Source organism: Garra rufa, chromosome 1, assembly GCF_049309525.1.
Source record: "Garra rufa chromosome 1, GarRuf1.0, whole genome shotgun sequence".
NCBI lineage: Eukaryota > Metazoa > Chordata > Actinopteri > Cypriniformes > Cyprinidae > Garra > Garra rufa.
Window position 1 is genome coordinate 8,622,619 of NC_133361.1, and position 15,517 is coordinate 8,638,135.

At 42.7% G+C, this 15,517-nt stretch overlaps 1 protein-coding gene across 1 annotated transcript in view; it reads right to left on the bottom strand.

The window, feature by feature from the left end:
* Positions 1–15,517, bottom strand: part of LOC141342771 (uncharacterized) — a 68,693-nt gene that overhangs the window by 7,137 nt on the left and 46,039 nt on the right. Inside the window, exon 12 of the mRNA XM_073847342.1 lies at positions 2,729–3,662. Coding sequence (XP_073703443.1) covers positions 2,729–3,662 — 934 coding nt within the window. The remainder of the gene's footprint in view (positions 1–2,728; positions 3,663–15,517) is intronic.

Below are 15,517 nucleotides of genomic sequence, written 5' to 3' on the forward strand. Positions count from 1 at the left end.
TTTTATGCGGGCTTTTGCGGGCGGGAGCGGGACAAATCATGAATGTCGCGGGCGGGAGCGGGACGAGATAACGTATATTTCTGCGGGAGCGGGCGGGCGCGGGACACAATCTTGCGGGAGCGGGCGGGAGCGGGACTGAAAAATCCGTCCCGCGCAGGTCTCTAACCCATATCACCAGAACTTTCACACATCCCATCTGTCATGCCTGGAACGGTTCGAGCCACATCTACCAAACCGCCCAAGTCTGCAAGTAAGATGGCTGCCACGCCAGAGTCTGCAAGCAAGATGGCTGCCAAACCTGAGTCTGCACCTAAGATGGCTACCGTCAAATCAGAGTCTCCGCCGCCAGAGCGCCCTCCAGTGACTGCGCCGCCAGAGCGCCCTCCAGTGACCGCTCGCTCAGAGCCTGCTCTCCCAGAGTCTCCGCTGGAGACGCCCAGCCCTCCTGAATCTCCGCTGGGGTCGTCCAGTTCTCCAGAGCCCGCTCCTCAAGAGCGTCATCCAGAGCCCGCTTCACAAGAGCGTCGTCCAGAGCCCGCTCCTCAAGACAGCCTTCCAGAGCCTCAGCTGGTTCCGCCCAGCCTTCCAGAGCCTCCGCTGGTTCCGCCCAGCCTTCCAGAGCCTCCGCTGGTTCCGCCCAGCCTTCCAGAGCCTCTCCTGGTTCCGCCCAGCCTTCTAGAGACTCCGCTGGTTCCGCCCAGCCTTCCAGAGCCTCCGCTGGTTCCGCCCAGCCTTCCAGAGCCTCCGCTGGTTCCGCCCAGCCTTCCAGAGACTCCGCTGGTTCAGCCCTGCCTTCCAGAGCCTCCGCTGGTTCCGCCCAGCCTTCCAGAGACTCCGCTGGTTCAGCCCTGCCTTCCAGAGACTCCGCTGGTTCAGCCCTGCCTTCCAGAGCCTCCGCTGGTTCCGCCCAGCCTTCCAGAGACTCCGCTGGTTCCATCCAGTCGTCCTGAGATTCCTGTCTGCCCGGTTCTGGTCACGGAGCTCATGCATGGACTGTTCCCACCCACCCTCCCTGCTGCTCCAGTTCCGCCACCTCTGTCTACTGACAGTCCCTCTGCTCACCCACATCCCACCTTCGGTGCAGAGGACTTGCCGTGGGACTGCCAGTCTCCATCGGTGTCCAGACTGAAGGACCCCTCACCATCACCTCCAGTCTCAGAGTCCTGGACTCCACCTCGGTCCTCCGACCCTGCGGCTCCACCCCGGCTCTGTGCTCCCTCGTCTCCGTTGTCAGCCGTCGGCCCACCAGCTCCTCAGGGCTCCATCGTCTCTCCGGCTCCGCCCCGGTCAGTCGTCGCCCCACCTTCGCCTCTGGACTCTACTCCTCCGGCTGCGCCTCGTCACTCCGTCCTGCCGGCTCTGTGGACCTCCTCCCTCCCGTGGGCACAGCCTCGATCCTCTGTCACTCCGGCTCCGCTGCGTACCTCCGGACCTCCATCTCCGCCGGGGTCGCCAGAGCCTTGGGTTCCGCCTTGGCCCTCCAGATCCTCTGTGTCGCCCAGGACCATCGACTCTCCGGTTCCGCCTCGGGCTCCACCTCCGTCGGTCGGCCCCATGCAGGAGCCAACCCTTCCTCCATCATGGCTTCTCCCTCCGTCGGCTCTGCCTCAGTTCGGGGTTCCAGTACCCCTACATGGACCTGGCCCTCCATCCCTCCCCCTGTTCCGCCTCCGCTCCACCACCCTCCAGGTTGTATTAGGTGGTTAGAGCGTCTGGAAGCCGCTCCTTGGGGAGGGGCTCTGTCACTTATCTGGTCTATCCTGTCATTATGAACTCTTGCACCACACATCATGGACTTCATTTCCCACAAGCCACTGCTCTAATCACTGCATTCACCGGCTCTCACTTTACTGATTACTGGTCACAGCTGCACCTCATCACACTGTCTGCATTTAAGCCACTCACACACACAGCCACCTTGCGAAGTCTTATTGTTCCCATGGTCGTAATTCTAAGCGTTTATCTCTGTGTTGGATTCTCTGTGTATGACTCTGGACTGTGTACCCCGTTATTGATCCCTGCTGCCTGCCATTGCGACCATTGCTTGAGTATTGAACTGTTTCCTGGATTACCTACGTTGTTCCTGTTTTCTGGTGATTATTCCTGCATGTTGACGATTCTCAATAAATGCTGCAAATGGATCCGCACGTCTCTGACCCTCCTTGTGACAAGTACAATATATATATATATATATATATATATATATATATATGTGTGTGTGTGTGTGTGTGTGTATATATATATAGTATAATACTATAAGACAAAGGCTTTCAATTCAATTCAAAAGGTTTATTGAGAAATTAAAAACAGAATTTAAAAGCAAACATAACACTTAATGGCTTTCAGACTTAAAGACTAAAAACATACAATCAGCAGACTCTACAAGTTGATCAATTGTTAAAAGAAAAAAAAGTAGAAGTAATGTAATAATGAAAAGATACATTTAATCAATAATAAATTCACAGGAATACAACTTTTGACATTGTTCTTTGGGAAGGAACTCCATCTTTGAGTTAATCTGAAACTCATTTGAATCTGAAGATGAAATTAATTCACTATGAAAACTTTAGATAATGTTTCGTCATCATGTAGTTTGTAATGACTGGTTCTGACACATTTTTCTAGATGACATTTTATTGCTTGATGCATTATAGTGTCTCATTTGATGAGGATGCAGCATCAGATCTGGAAGTGCTGGATCTGAAGACGATCTACTAGCTGTGATTGCTTTTTGTATGTCTGTGTAGATAATATAAACGGCTGAAACACTTCCCACATTCAGTGCAGTGATACGGTTTCTCTCCAGTGTGGATCCTCTCATGTCTCGTGAGACTTGATGAATTATTGAATCTCATGTCGCAGTGTGAACACTTATAAGGTTTTTCTCCAGTGTGGATCCTCTCATGTTTTTTCAGATGTGCTGACTGATTGAATCTCTTGTCACAGTGTGAACACTTGAAAGGTTTTTCTCCAGTGTGGATCCTCTCATGCAGTTTCAAAAGGTTTGCTGTAGTAAAAGTCTTCTCACACTCAAAGCACATGTACTCTCTCACACCAGTATGTATTTTCTGATGTCCTTTCAAATTTTTTAGTTGTGAGAATCTCTTTCCACACAAATGACATAGATATGGTTTCTCCTTTGTATGAACGTTCAGGTGTATCTTCAGGTCTGAAGCCCACAAAAATGTTTTGCTGCATTGATCACACGCATACAGCTTCTCTCTGGTGTGGATGTTCATGTGTATCTTAAGGGTTGATGATTGCATGAAACTCTTTTCACACTGATCACATATGAACGGTTTCTCTCCAGTATGAACTCTCATATGTATTTCGAGTAGTCCTTTTAGGGCAAAACTTTTCCCGCACTGATCACATGTGTGCGGTTTCTCTCCAGTGTGGCTCATCTCATGTGTTTTCAGATTTCCTGACTGACTGAATCTCTTGTCGCAGTGTGAACACTTGTACGGTTTGTCTCCGGTGTGGACCCTCTCATGTGATTTCAGATTTGATAGCCCACTGAATCTCTTGTCACAGTGTGAACACTTGTATGGTTTCTCTCCAGTGTGGATGTTCATGTGATTCTTAAGGGTTGATGATTGTGAGAAACTCTTCCCGCACTGATCACAACTGAATGGATTTTCTCCATTATGAATTCTCATGTGAACATCAAATTTATATTTTCTTGAGAAACTCTTTCCACACTGAGTGCAGGTGAAAGACTTCTGGGCTGTTCTCTTTAAATCTTTCTGTTTGGTTTGAGAGCAGCTCAAATGTTTCTCATACAACCTCAGTTCTTGATTATCCTTGCTTTCTTCTATTAACTCTGAAATAAAAATTAAAATGGTTAATTTTCAGTAACCCTGTTGAACCCATGACATATGTAATACAATATTTAGGTCCCTAAAACTTGATATAGTACATTGATCTTCAAATTTTTACTTTTAAACATAATCACAAATCACCTGTAACCATTAAATGTTTAACTACACATTTATCTAACATAAATCTTACTGAAAATGTACTTTACAGCCAATCTAAATCAGCTTGAAGCTTTATAACCATCAGCACTATAAAGAAAGAAAGAAACATAAACACCAACCTGCTTGTTCTTCAGTATCTTCAGTGTGTTTGATTCTGCAGGGCTCTGGATCTCTCATCTTCTCTCTGTTTTTGCAGATTTCAGCTCTTCCTGATGCTTTGATACTCATCCTCAATTGTAAACTGATGGGAATATTTCAGCATTTATTGGCAAACTGCAGTGGGAGGAGCTTCAGTGATGATGATGTGATTGCAGTGGGAGGAGCTTCACTGATGATGCGATTGCAGTGGGAGGAGCTGCCAAAATCAAAATTATATCAGAGTTACTGCATTTGTTTCTATACAAATCAATAACATAAAAAAAAGTACTGTTAATTCTTCCAGGCTATACATAATCATAAGATTGAAATAGAATCAATAAAATAGAAATAAATCTAAAGATTTGTAACCAACAAATGCCCTCAGTCTGTTGACACCAATGAAATGAGCATTAAGTGGCTATTTTAAGGAGATCTTAAGATATCAGCATAATAAATGAGCTGAAAACACGAACTATTGACATGAAATAAAGAGTCTTTTCAGCAGCTCTGTTAATATTGATGAGCCTCAGACTATCAACACTCATCAGTAGATCATCTCACTTTATACAGAGAAGCCTATTTGCTGTTAGACTTGGACTTTTTCATATTGGACAGACATTTCTAACTAATCAGAAAATCCAGAGTCTTTGCAAAAATACACAAACGCTAAAACTGATAGATTAACCTCATTCTTTTGTCTCTATGTAAAGAGGCATTTATATAGATGGGCGAACATAATCACCTGGTTTTGTAAATGTGGCCAATTACATTTGCATTAAGCACCCAGTTCGCACTTGTCTATAATTTAAATGAATCGCTGACGTTTACAAAATTAGTCTTTTTAATGAACAGCAAACTTCAGATATAAAAATACTGATTTGTTAGGTGATGTTTTCTTATTAAAATTATACAATTTACTCTTAAGCACAATTACACAACTTTTTGGCACTGTTCTTTGGGTAGGACCTTCATCTTTGAGTTAATTGAATCTCACAGTTGAATCTGCTGGTTTTTGGCTTAACTTTATTCACTGTAAAAACTTTAGATATATATATAACTTTAGCTGTGACTGATTGGGACAGAATTATCCAGGTGATATTTTATTGCTTGATGCATTATTGTGCATTATTTTCCTGTCTAACCGACAGGGAGCATTCTTGGGAACATTCCAGGAACGTTCTGAAAACCAAAAACTAACGTTCCCAGAACGCTTCACACTCCAGTCCAGGGGGTGGCGCTTAAACATTTAGGTTTGTTTGACAAACACCATTAAACCTCAAAGGAAGAAGTTTATTTTCATCTCGCTGGCTGCGTTCGAAACCGCATACTCAATGAGTAGGTACTTAATTTCAATAAGTACTTACTTAACGAGCGCTAAAAGAGTACGTACTCTACAGCCAAATCTCGTTGAGTATGGATGTGATCTGCACGTCTTCCGCCATGTTGACGTTATCATGTGACCAACGACGTTATAACAAGTGCAACAACTTAACATATAGCGACAGGTTTAATTCATCTTTCTAGAAATATTTTGATATGGATTAAATTTGTTCATTTTGTGGTCATGTTGAAGAAACAGCTGTTCTTTTATTGTGATTGTAGTATAACAGATACGTTTTGGGTTCATTTAGGTTTTTGTATTTTTTAATTCTTAAAGAGATAATTTTTGTCAGGAAAACCCAAATTCTTTATTTTTTGAATTAGTTATTTCTTTTGATTTGTATTCAAAATTGTTTATCCACACGCAAAGCTAGCTTAAATTGTTGAATTTCTCTTTTCATCCCTGAGGCTTATTGAAGAATGATGACAACACGATTCAGGTTGAATAACTTTAACACTTTACTGAGAGACCTTTTGTGTATTGCAGGCTAGTGTATATCACTTGCCCCTGTATGCATCCGGGCTTCTACGAACAATCTGACTACGGATGCACCTCTAGTACAAATGCGATTCACATAACCAAGAACATTTAATCAGTGTTCTACATCCCCTTTCTTTAGTAGTCTCTTGTCAAATAGTAATAACAAATATCCACATTAACTCAAAATTAAAATGTGTATAACTGAATAGGCTGTTAATACTTTAACTTTAGAATTTCACTGACTTGTTATTAGTTTCACTCAAACTCTTAACATATTCCAAACAGCTTAACTAAATATACTTTGGGTTTGGTCTTGAGATTCTGCCTGACCGAGTCACATAAAGCTTTTTTTCTGGTTCTTTGATAGGCACTGTGATGGCTGACGAGGCTTCAGTGTTAGGTGACATCTTCGGTGTACTTGGGTAGTCAGAAAGAGTTGTTTGGTCTTGTCTTGGCGTACAAACTTGAGTGTGATCTGCAGGATTGTACTCAACACTTTGGGGTTGCAAAGTTTCAGGGACAGGCAAAATGTGTCTTCGATTCCTTCTGTAATCCCTTCCCTCTGATTCCACCACGTACGATCTTGGCTCCTTGCAGATGTCTTTGATAGTTCCCACTTTATTGTAACCTTGAGGTGTTTGTAACCTGACCACTTCACCTTTAAGCAGGGGACGGAGGGGTTTGCTGGTTTTGTCGTAATACACCTTCTGTTGATGACGCTTGTATTCAAGTCGTTTTGTGACCTTGAGGTGTCTTTTGGTAGAAGGGACTAGTAACTTTTTGTCGATTGGAAGGGTTGACCTCGTTTGTCTTGACATGAGTCTTTCCGCTGGCGATCCGAGAATTCCATCACGAGGGACGTTTCTCAAATTGAGTAAATCAAGAAAGACATCTGTTCCATCTCGCTTTGATTTTTCCATCAGCTCTTTTGCGCTTCGCACTGCTCGTTCTGCCAATCCGTTAGATTGCGGATATTCTGGGCTGCTTGTTACATGTATGAAGTCCCAGGTCTTTGCGAAGTTCTTGAATTCTTGACTGGAAAACTGTGTTCCGTTGTCTGTGATCACTTTTTGGGGACTGCCATGTACTGAAAAGTGTCTCTTTAGTTTTGTAATCACAGCAATTGATGTTAGATTGTGAAGAAGATCTACCTCTAACCATCCTGAGTACGAGTCGACCAGAACGAGATAGTGTTGGCCATTCCATTCGAATAGATCAGTCGCAACAACTGACCAGGGAAGCTCTGGAGTATCATGCTGTCTTAATGGTTCCTTCTGTTGGTGCTGTTTCATACTATTACAGACAGAGCATGAAGTGCATCTTTCTTCAATGTCCTTGTTCAATGAAGGCCAGAACACTACACCTCGTGCTCTGCGTTTTGTTGATTCTACTCCAGGATGTCCTCTATGAAGAATGGTGGTATATTCTTCCTGCAGTGACTTGGGAATCACAGCTTTTTGGCCCTTTATCACAATTCCATCCTTTGTTGTCAGTTCATCTCGGTATGGGTAATACTGACGGAGTTGGAGAGGCAGTTTTGCCTGCCGATCTGGCCAGCCCTGGTGTATTATTCTGCAAAGCTGCTGCAATATTGGATCTGTGGCTGTCTGCTCTTTTAACTCAACAAGCCTTGATGATGAGATGCGTTCTACAGACATTACCTCAAACTCAGTCTTTTCACTGGCTTGAATCTCTGCGTTTTTCAATGGGGCATGTGAAAGAGTATCAGCCAGATACATTTGTTTTCCTTTTTTGTAGCTGATCACGAAATCATATTTCTGTAATCTCAACATCATTCGTTGTAATCGTGCTGGTGCCATGTGCAGTGGCTTGTTAAGAATTGTCACCAATGGCTGATGATCTGTTTCGATGAGAATTTTTTTTCCATAGATGTAGTCGTGAAACTTAGCACATGCAAACACCACTGCGAGAAGCTCCTTTTCAATTTGAGCATATTGTTTCTCTGTCTGTGTCAGGGTGCGTGAGGCATATGCTATGGGAGCATTTTCCTGAAGGCATGCCGCACCAAGTCCAAACTGTGAAGCGTCGCATGTTAGAGTGACAGGCTTTTGGACATCGTAATATCTCAGTGTTGGCGGACTTGTGATACACTCTTTCAGCTTGTTGAATGTGTCTTGGTGTTGTTCCAACCAGCACCATTCAACATCTTTGTGAGTCAGCTCTCTTAAAGGTGCTGATAGGTCGTTGAAACTTGGAATGAATTTTCCTAGATAGTTAACCATCCCTAGAAAGCGCTGTAGGGCTGTTACATTCTCTGGCACTTCCATCTCTGTAATTGCCTTAATCTTTGAAGGGTCTGGTTTTAGTCCTTCATTCGTGAACACATGTCCCACATAGCATACCTCTGACAGTCGAAACTTGCATTTGAGGGGGTTGAGTCTGAGGTTTACTCTTCGTGCACGATCCAGAACTTTCTTGAGATTCTCGTCGTGTTCTTTCACATCCTTTCCTCCCACGAGTATATCATCTACTATAACAGCACATGGATATCCTGCAAATATTTGCTCCATGGCCCTCTGGAACACCTCACTTGCGGTACTGATTCCGAATGGCATTCGTAAAAATCGGAATCTCCCAAACGGGGAGTTGAATGTTGTCAGCATTGATGATTTTTCATCAAGGGAGATTTGCCAGAAGGAAGTTTTCGCATCCAAAACAGAAAAGACTGAGGAGTTTGGCATTTGAGATGCGACTTCTTCCACAGTTCGCATCGGATGATGTGGACGTAGGAGGGCTTTATTAAGGTCCCTTGGGTCGATGCATATTCTTATCTCTTCTGAATTCTTTTTGTGCATAGCTACCATTGACGATACCCATTCAGTGGGCTCTGAGACTGGAATTAGAACACCCTTACTGACCATTCTTTGTATTTCTACTTCAACCTTTTCGTGCATGGCTGCCGGGATTTTGCGTGCAGGTTTTACAACTGGGTGCACTGCTGGGTCCAGTTTCATTGAATATGTTACTGGAAGTTTACCGATCTCATCCTGGAAAAGGTCTGAATATTCTGAATGGATCTGGTTTGCGAAACTTGGATCCTCATCTGTTGACACATAGTGAATGTCTTTGTTGAACGAGACCAGTTTCATCTGTAAACAGTCTGGTAGTCCGATCAATGGTTGCACATTTCTCTTTACCACATAGAATGAGAGGTTAAAAACCCTTTCGGATGATTGGCAGGTGAAAGTGACACAACCTGCTGTGGGTATCTCCGAGCCTCCATAAGCAACGAGCTTAGTGTTGTTTGATGGGCTTAATTCCTCTCCGCTCTTTATTTCCTTGAACAAAGCTTCTGAAATTACATTACATTTAGCACCTGTGTCTACTTTAAAATCTACAGAGTGTTCATTGATTTGCACCGTGCAAATTAGTTCTGTTTTTTGGGGAGGTTTTATCCCCACTGTTTGAACAGCAGCTTTCTTAACTGACACACCATCCACATAGTAGGATTCGTCCACACTGGCTGTGGCCATTTCTTCTGGTTTGAGCTGGTCTACTGCTTTTCTCCATCTATTTGGTATGTGCTTTGGTGTAGTTTTACAGCACTTTTTGAAATGATCCCACTTCTGACACCATGAAGAATGATGACAACACGATTCAGGTTGAATAACTTTAACACTTTACTGAGAGACCTTTTGTGTATTGCAGGCTAGTGTATATCACTTGCCCCTGTATGCATCCGGGCTTCTACGAACAATCTGACTACGGATGCACCTCTAGTACAAATGCGATTCACATAACCAAGAACATTTAATCAGTGTTCTACACTTATCAATAACAAAACAAATCCAATTTTTGATAAACGATGATGTGAATATTTTGATTATTCAGAGATATTTAATCATATTTCCCCGTGTATATAATTGCATACTATGATGTAAGCAAGCCTAATAGTTATGTTTTTAGTTTTTCTCATTATGATTGTTCATTGTTAAAGATAAATACCATTTTACCCTGAGCCTGTAATTGTAAGTTAGGTAGTATATGTCACGAAGTGACAAAGTCAAGGCGGAACTAAGTTCGGCTGAAATTGTGTTCCCCCCGGACGGTGTCACTGTAACACCAGGCCGGTTTCGGCGGCGTATCTGTCGCCATAACAACGGCGGCTGAGCACAGATTGACATCAGGTGCGGGAGATTGATGCGGTGGCGTGTGATGAGGCAGGGCAGACAAATGGAGGATATAAAAGAACAGTGAGCAGACAGTTCAGCTCGTTGGCTTTTTTTTTTTTTTTTTTTTTTTAAATTTAACAACTTTTATTACATAAAATTTATTTAAAAAGTACTAATCAAGCTTCGGGGTCCCCCAATATGTACAAGGGCCAAACCTGGGACCCAAGGAGGGCAGGGATTGCTTCGGGAATCACTCGTGCCAGAGTGTATCGACTAAGGGAGGAGGGGGTCGGCCACCAGCCCAGTAAACGAGTAAGTCTCCAAATAAGCAGAACTGCTCAGGACGTAGAGCGGGGCAGGGTCTTCCACTGGACAGACAGATGGGTATCCAGGTAAGCAGAACTTCGTTACGTAGAACGGGGCGGGGCCTTCCACTGAACAGACAGGTAAGTATTCAGGTAACAGAACCTCTTGGGGCGTAGAACAGAGCGGGGTCTCGTGACTGAGGGACGGCCTTCCTTGGATGGACAGATAGTTATCCAAGTAAGCAGGACTCCTTGATACGTAAAGCGGGGCGGGGCCTTCCACTGGACGAACAGGTAAGTATTCAGGTAACAGAACCTCTTGGGACGTAGAACAGAACGGAGTCTCGTGACTGAGGGACGTCCTCCCTTGGATAGGCAGGTAGGTATCCAGGTAAGCAGACCTCCTCTATTTGAGCAGAACAGAGAGAGTTGTCACACACATATCTACTTTTCTTCAATACAAGGACAAGGCTTACGGCTGGGGTGGGTTACAATAAAACAGGCAGGGAAACTCCAACATGCGGCTCTCCTTCGAGACTAACGCCTGGCGTGTGGTTCAGTGCAGCCGACGGCAATCTCCAATGTTTGTCTCTCCTTACAACAGGTATCTCACAAGAGGATGGTTACAGACGACTTCTGTTTAACAGACACAATGAGTTATGCACACACATACATACTCTCTCTCAATGCAGTGACGAGGATACGGCTGGTGTGTGTTGCAGCGAAGCAGACAGGAGATCTCCAATGTTTATCTCTCCTTCCAACAGGTATCTCATAAGAGGATGGTTGCAGACAACTTCTGTTTAACAGACACAGTGAGTTATGCACACATATACATACTCTCTCTCAATGCAGTGACGAGGATACGGCTGGTGTGTGTTGCAGCGAAGCAGACAGGAAATCTCCAATGGTTATCTCTCCTTCCAACAGGTATCTCATAAGAGGATGGTTGCAGACAACTTCTGTTTAACAGACACAGTGAGTTATGCACACATATACATACTCTCTCTCAATGCAGTGACGAGGATACGGCTGGTGTGTGTTGCAGCGAAGCAGACAGGGAATCTCCAATGTTTATCTCTCCTTCCAACAGGTATCTCATAAGAGGATGGTTGCAGACAACTTCTGTTTAACAGACACAGTGAGTTATGCACACATATACATACTCTCTCTCAATGCAGTGACGAGGATACGGCTGGTGTGTGATGCAGCGAAGCAGACAGGAAATCTCCAATGTTTATCTCTCCTTCCAACAGGTATCTCATAAGAGGATGGTTGCAGACAACTTCTGTTTAACAGACACAGTGAGTTATGCACACATATACATACTCTCTCTCAATGCAGTGACGAGGATACGGCTGGTGTGTATTGCAGCGAAGCAGACAAGAAATCTCCAATGTTTATCTCTCCTTCCAACAAGTATCTCATAAGAGGATGGTTGCAGACAACTTCTGTTAAACAGACACAGTGGGTTATACACACATATACATACTCTCTCTCAATGCAGTGACGAGGATACGGCTGGTGTGTATTGCAGCGAAGCAGACAAGAAATCTCCAATGTTTATCTCTCCTTCCAACAGGTATCTCATAAGAGGATGGTTGCAGACAACTTCTGTTTAACAGACACAGTGAGTTATGCACACGCAGGCTTCAGTATACCAAGATGACATATTCAGATTTATATTCCTGAAATCCCTCTTCAGCATCAGTGGATAAGGATAAGTTGGGGGAACATACGGCTATTAATAGATATATTTTTAATTCCCACACACTGCAACCCCACTTCAAACTATTACTGTGTGACACATCAATTCGAGCACTGCATATCCACTCTCTCACTCAGTGAAATAAGGCCGACACTCGCCCAATAATTAATCCTTCCACAATCGTACTGAAACAGTTTATCATCAAATGGCGAGGAATTTCGGGTCCCTTCTAACTAACACAGTGGATAAATCCTCCTCAATACTCGTGATTACAACCCTTTATCCAGCTCAATACGAATGCATACTTCCAACCAATCCAATATCATAGTACTTATCTCCCCTCCGATGACAATGATGTTCCTCCAGTCCTCATTCGATCTCTATAACTCTCTCACTTTCCAGCCTTCGCGTCTTCACCCAGTTGGACGTAGTCACTGTTATCCACTCAATACAGCCGAATCCTCACAACACACCCCAAAGCCTCCACACTTCAGCAACACCACGAAACTTGTCAAGAGAGGGCCAACCGAGCTGAACTGTCTGCTCACTGTTCTTTTATATCCTCCATTTGTCTGCCCTGCCTCATCACACGCCACCGCATCAATCTCCCGCACCTGATGTCAATCTGTGCTCAGCCGCCGTTGTTATGGCGACAGATACGCCGCCGAAACCGGCCTGGTGTTACAGTGACACCGTCCCGGGGGGAACACAATTTCAGCCGAACTTAGTTCCGCCTTGACTTTGTCACTTCGTGACATATATATCAGTAACACAACAACCCTACCTAGTACATCTTCCTCCATATTTGCAATATCTGCACAAAGGAGACGTGGATCAGCTGCTTGAAGATCTTGTGTTTGGAGGTGTTTTTTGAGGATTTTACACTAAGATTACCTTAAGATTACCTCAGAATGCACTGATCAATAATAATGATAAATGCTGACCTATAATTAATTATATTTTTTAGTAAAACAAGCATGTTTTTTTTTTAATCAAGTAATTAATTAATGCATATGTTAATGAAACTTATATTTTATTTACTGATAACAACATGGATATATGAGTATAAATAAAGACACATGGAACAAAGCTTTATTCAGACATATTGGTAATTTAGACTTTCTTTAGATGCTCTTTGGTCTCTGAGGATGAAGAGACCGCAGCAACATCTGGTCCAGATGAGACAAAGGGCAGGTGGAGTGATGGAGGGTCTCATCGATAGCACTTGACCATTTCCAGGATGCTGCTGTGGATTTCTCTTTTCTCGATGCACACACCAGTCTGCAGCAGACATTTCAGATCATACAAAGATGCACAAATACAATAAAAAAGTTGTCATTTTAACAGCACAATTTCATTAGATCTCTGTATTAGAAGTAACACAATTACCTAACTTTATATTAAGTTTCAGATTTTACTTTTTTCCCCACAAATGCTGCTGTCACCTTTCCTTTCAGGTCCTGCTCCACCGCAAAATATCTGCAACAAAGGCACAGAAATCTAGAATCAGAAAAGTGCTTAAAGTTTTTTTTTTTATTATTATTAATAAACTGCAACTTAAGGTTTAAATAGATGTCTGTAGTGTACTCACTCAAAGCCTTTGATGGCAGCACTGCTTCATCAGTCACTCTTAACCAGAAGCACTTGTCTCATCTGTCCCTGTAACATCCACACAAGATTCAGTTCCCTCTGATTCATGTGCTCAATACTACTTTTATGAGGTAGCTGTTGTGTTAATTGGCTTTTTACCCAATACAAATGCTCCTGAATTTATCAACAGTACTATTAGACAAATGAAATACATAACTCATGTTTACTTGTTTACTAACTATATGTTTATTTACATTACATTAATCTAAAGCAGTGCTGACAATAGAGAATTCTACATAAACTCACATAACGTCCATCACTCATTTAGATGTCTGTTTGGTGTTTTATGTGCTCATTTAATTCTCTCAGAACATGTTCCTGTCAGTTGTTAAACATTTAGTAATCATCTTTAAGATGTCTATGATCGCTATACGTAATAAAACGTGTTTTACAGCTAAATCAAATATACTTTAACGTTACACGTATTGACACCTTATGCAAATCAGCAGTTTACGATACAGCTCAACAAATACGATTTTAAGACAGGGAACCGTGTTTTGGTTGTAATACTCACATTTGTAAACACTCTCGTTGCGGTTCCCAATCATGTTCGATGATGACATTTTGGCCTCCTGTGGCCTCCTGGGATTGAAAAGTGTGCATCGGATGAACACTTCAGAATCTGGACTGAAGCAGTAGGACATCCGGGGATTTCTCGCCTACTCTTTTATGAATACTGAGGTTTCGAACGTACTTCTTTCTTCACGTACTCTTTTTTCCTACTATATAGTAGGTAAGTAGGCATATTCGAACGCACTTTAAGTAGACGTTCGTCCGAATCTCGCGAACATTCAAACAATATTCAAACATACTTTTTTGCTCGCCTACTGCTTTTTGCCTACTATATAGTGTGGAATATGCGGTTTCGAACGCAGCTGCTCTCTTGATGTGATGCAGGTTTAATACAAACTGATAGACATGTTGTTTCTGTAAATAGAAAAATACAGTTTTCTGTTCAGGTCAATAAATGCCAGTAATGCATATTTACACATATAGCCGGAATATCTGAGGAGAATCAGCTAATCTGCGATCTGTGTAGATGGTGTATCTAAATGAGCGAGATTTTGCGATTTATTGTTTTTGCATACAAGTACAGGGACTCTTACTTACATCTGATGTATATGCGTGAACTTAATCCATTGTAGCTCATGTATCATTTCTTTATTATTATTTTATTTAATAAAAAAATGAGAGTATGATACCTGCAGATGCCTTCCCTGATAGCACACGTACTCGGAGACGTCTATTTGATGTCTGCATTTACATCTGCAAGACGTAGTTTGCTCATCTGCAATACGTCTATTGGATGTTTCCTATCAGGTGTCAAATAGACGTCATGTTTGGACTTAATTTGTTCGTAACATTGCCGAAGGTATTATGGTTGTGGTTTGGTAAGTGAGAAATGCACTGGTAACTTTAGTGACACTTTTATAAATGTGTGTTTGGATTATGCAGATAAATTCTGCAGGAGGAAAGAATGGTGGGCCACACCATGTCCCTTGCTTTGATGGAACCAACCAATCACAGCATGAAAATGGAAATGGAGAAGCAAATTGCAATCAAGTCCTGTTACCAGGAAGGCAGCGACAGAAACACTCACTTCTGGATTGCAAGATAATAAAAAAAAAATGCGTAAGAGACGAATGCCATGACATTATCACATGTTCATCACACTAGCTTAGTAATATTTATGAGATCATATTTATTTTAATATTTATAATTTAGCCACAGGGCTCATTAAA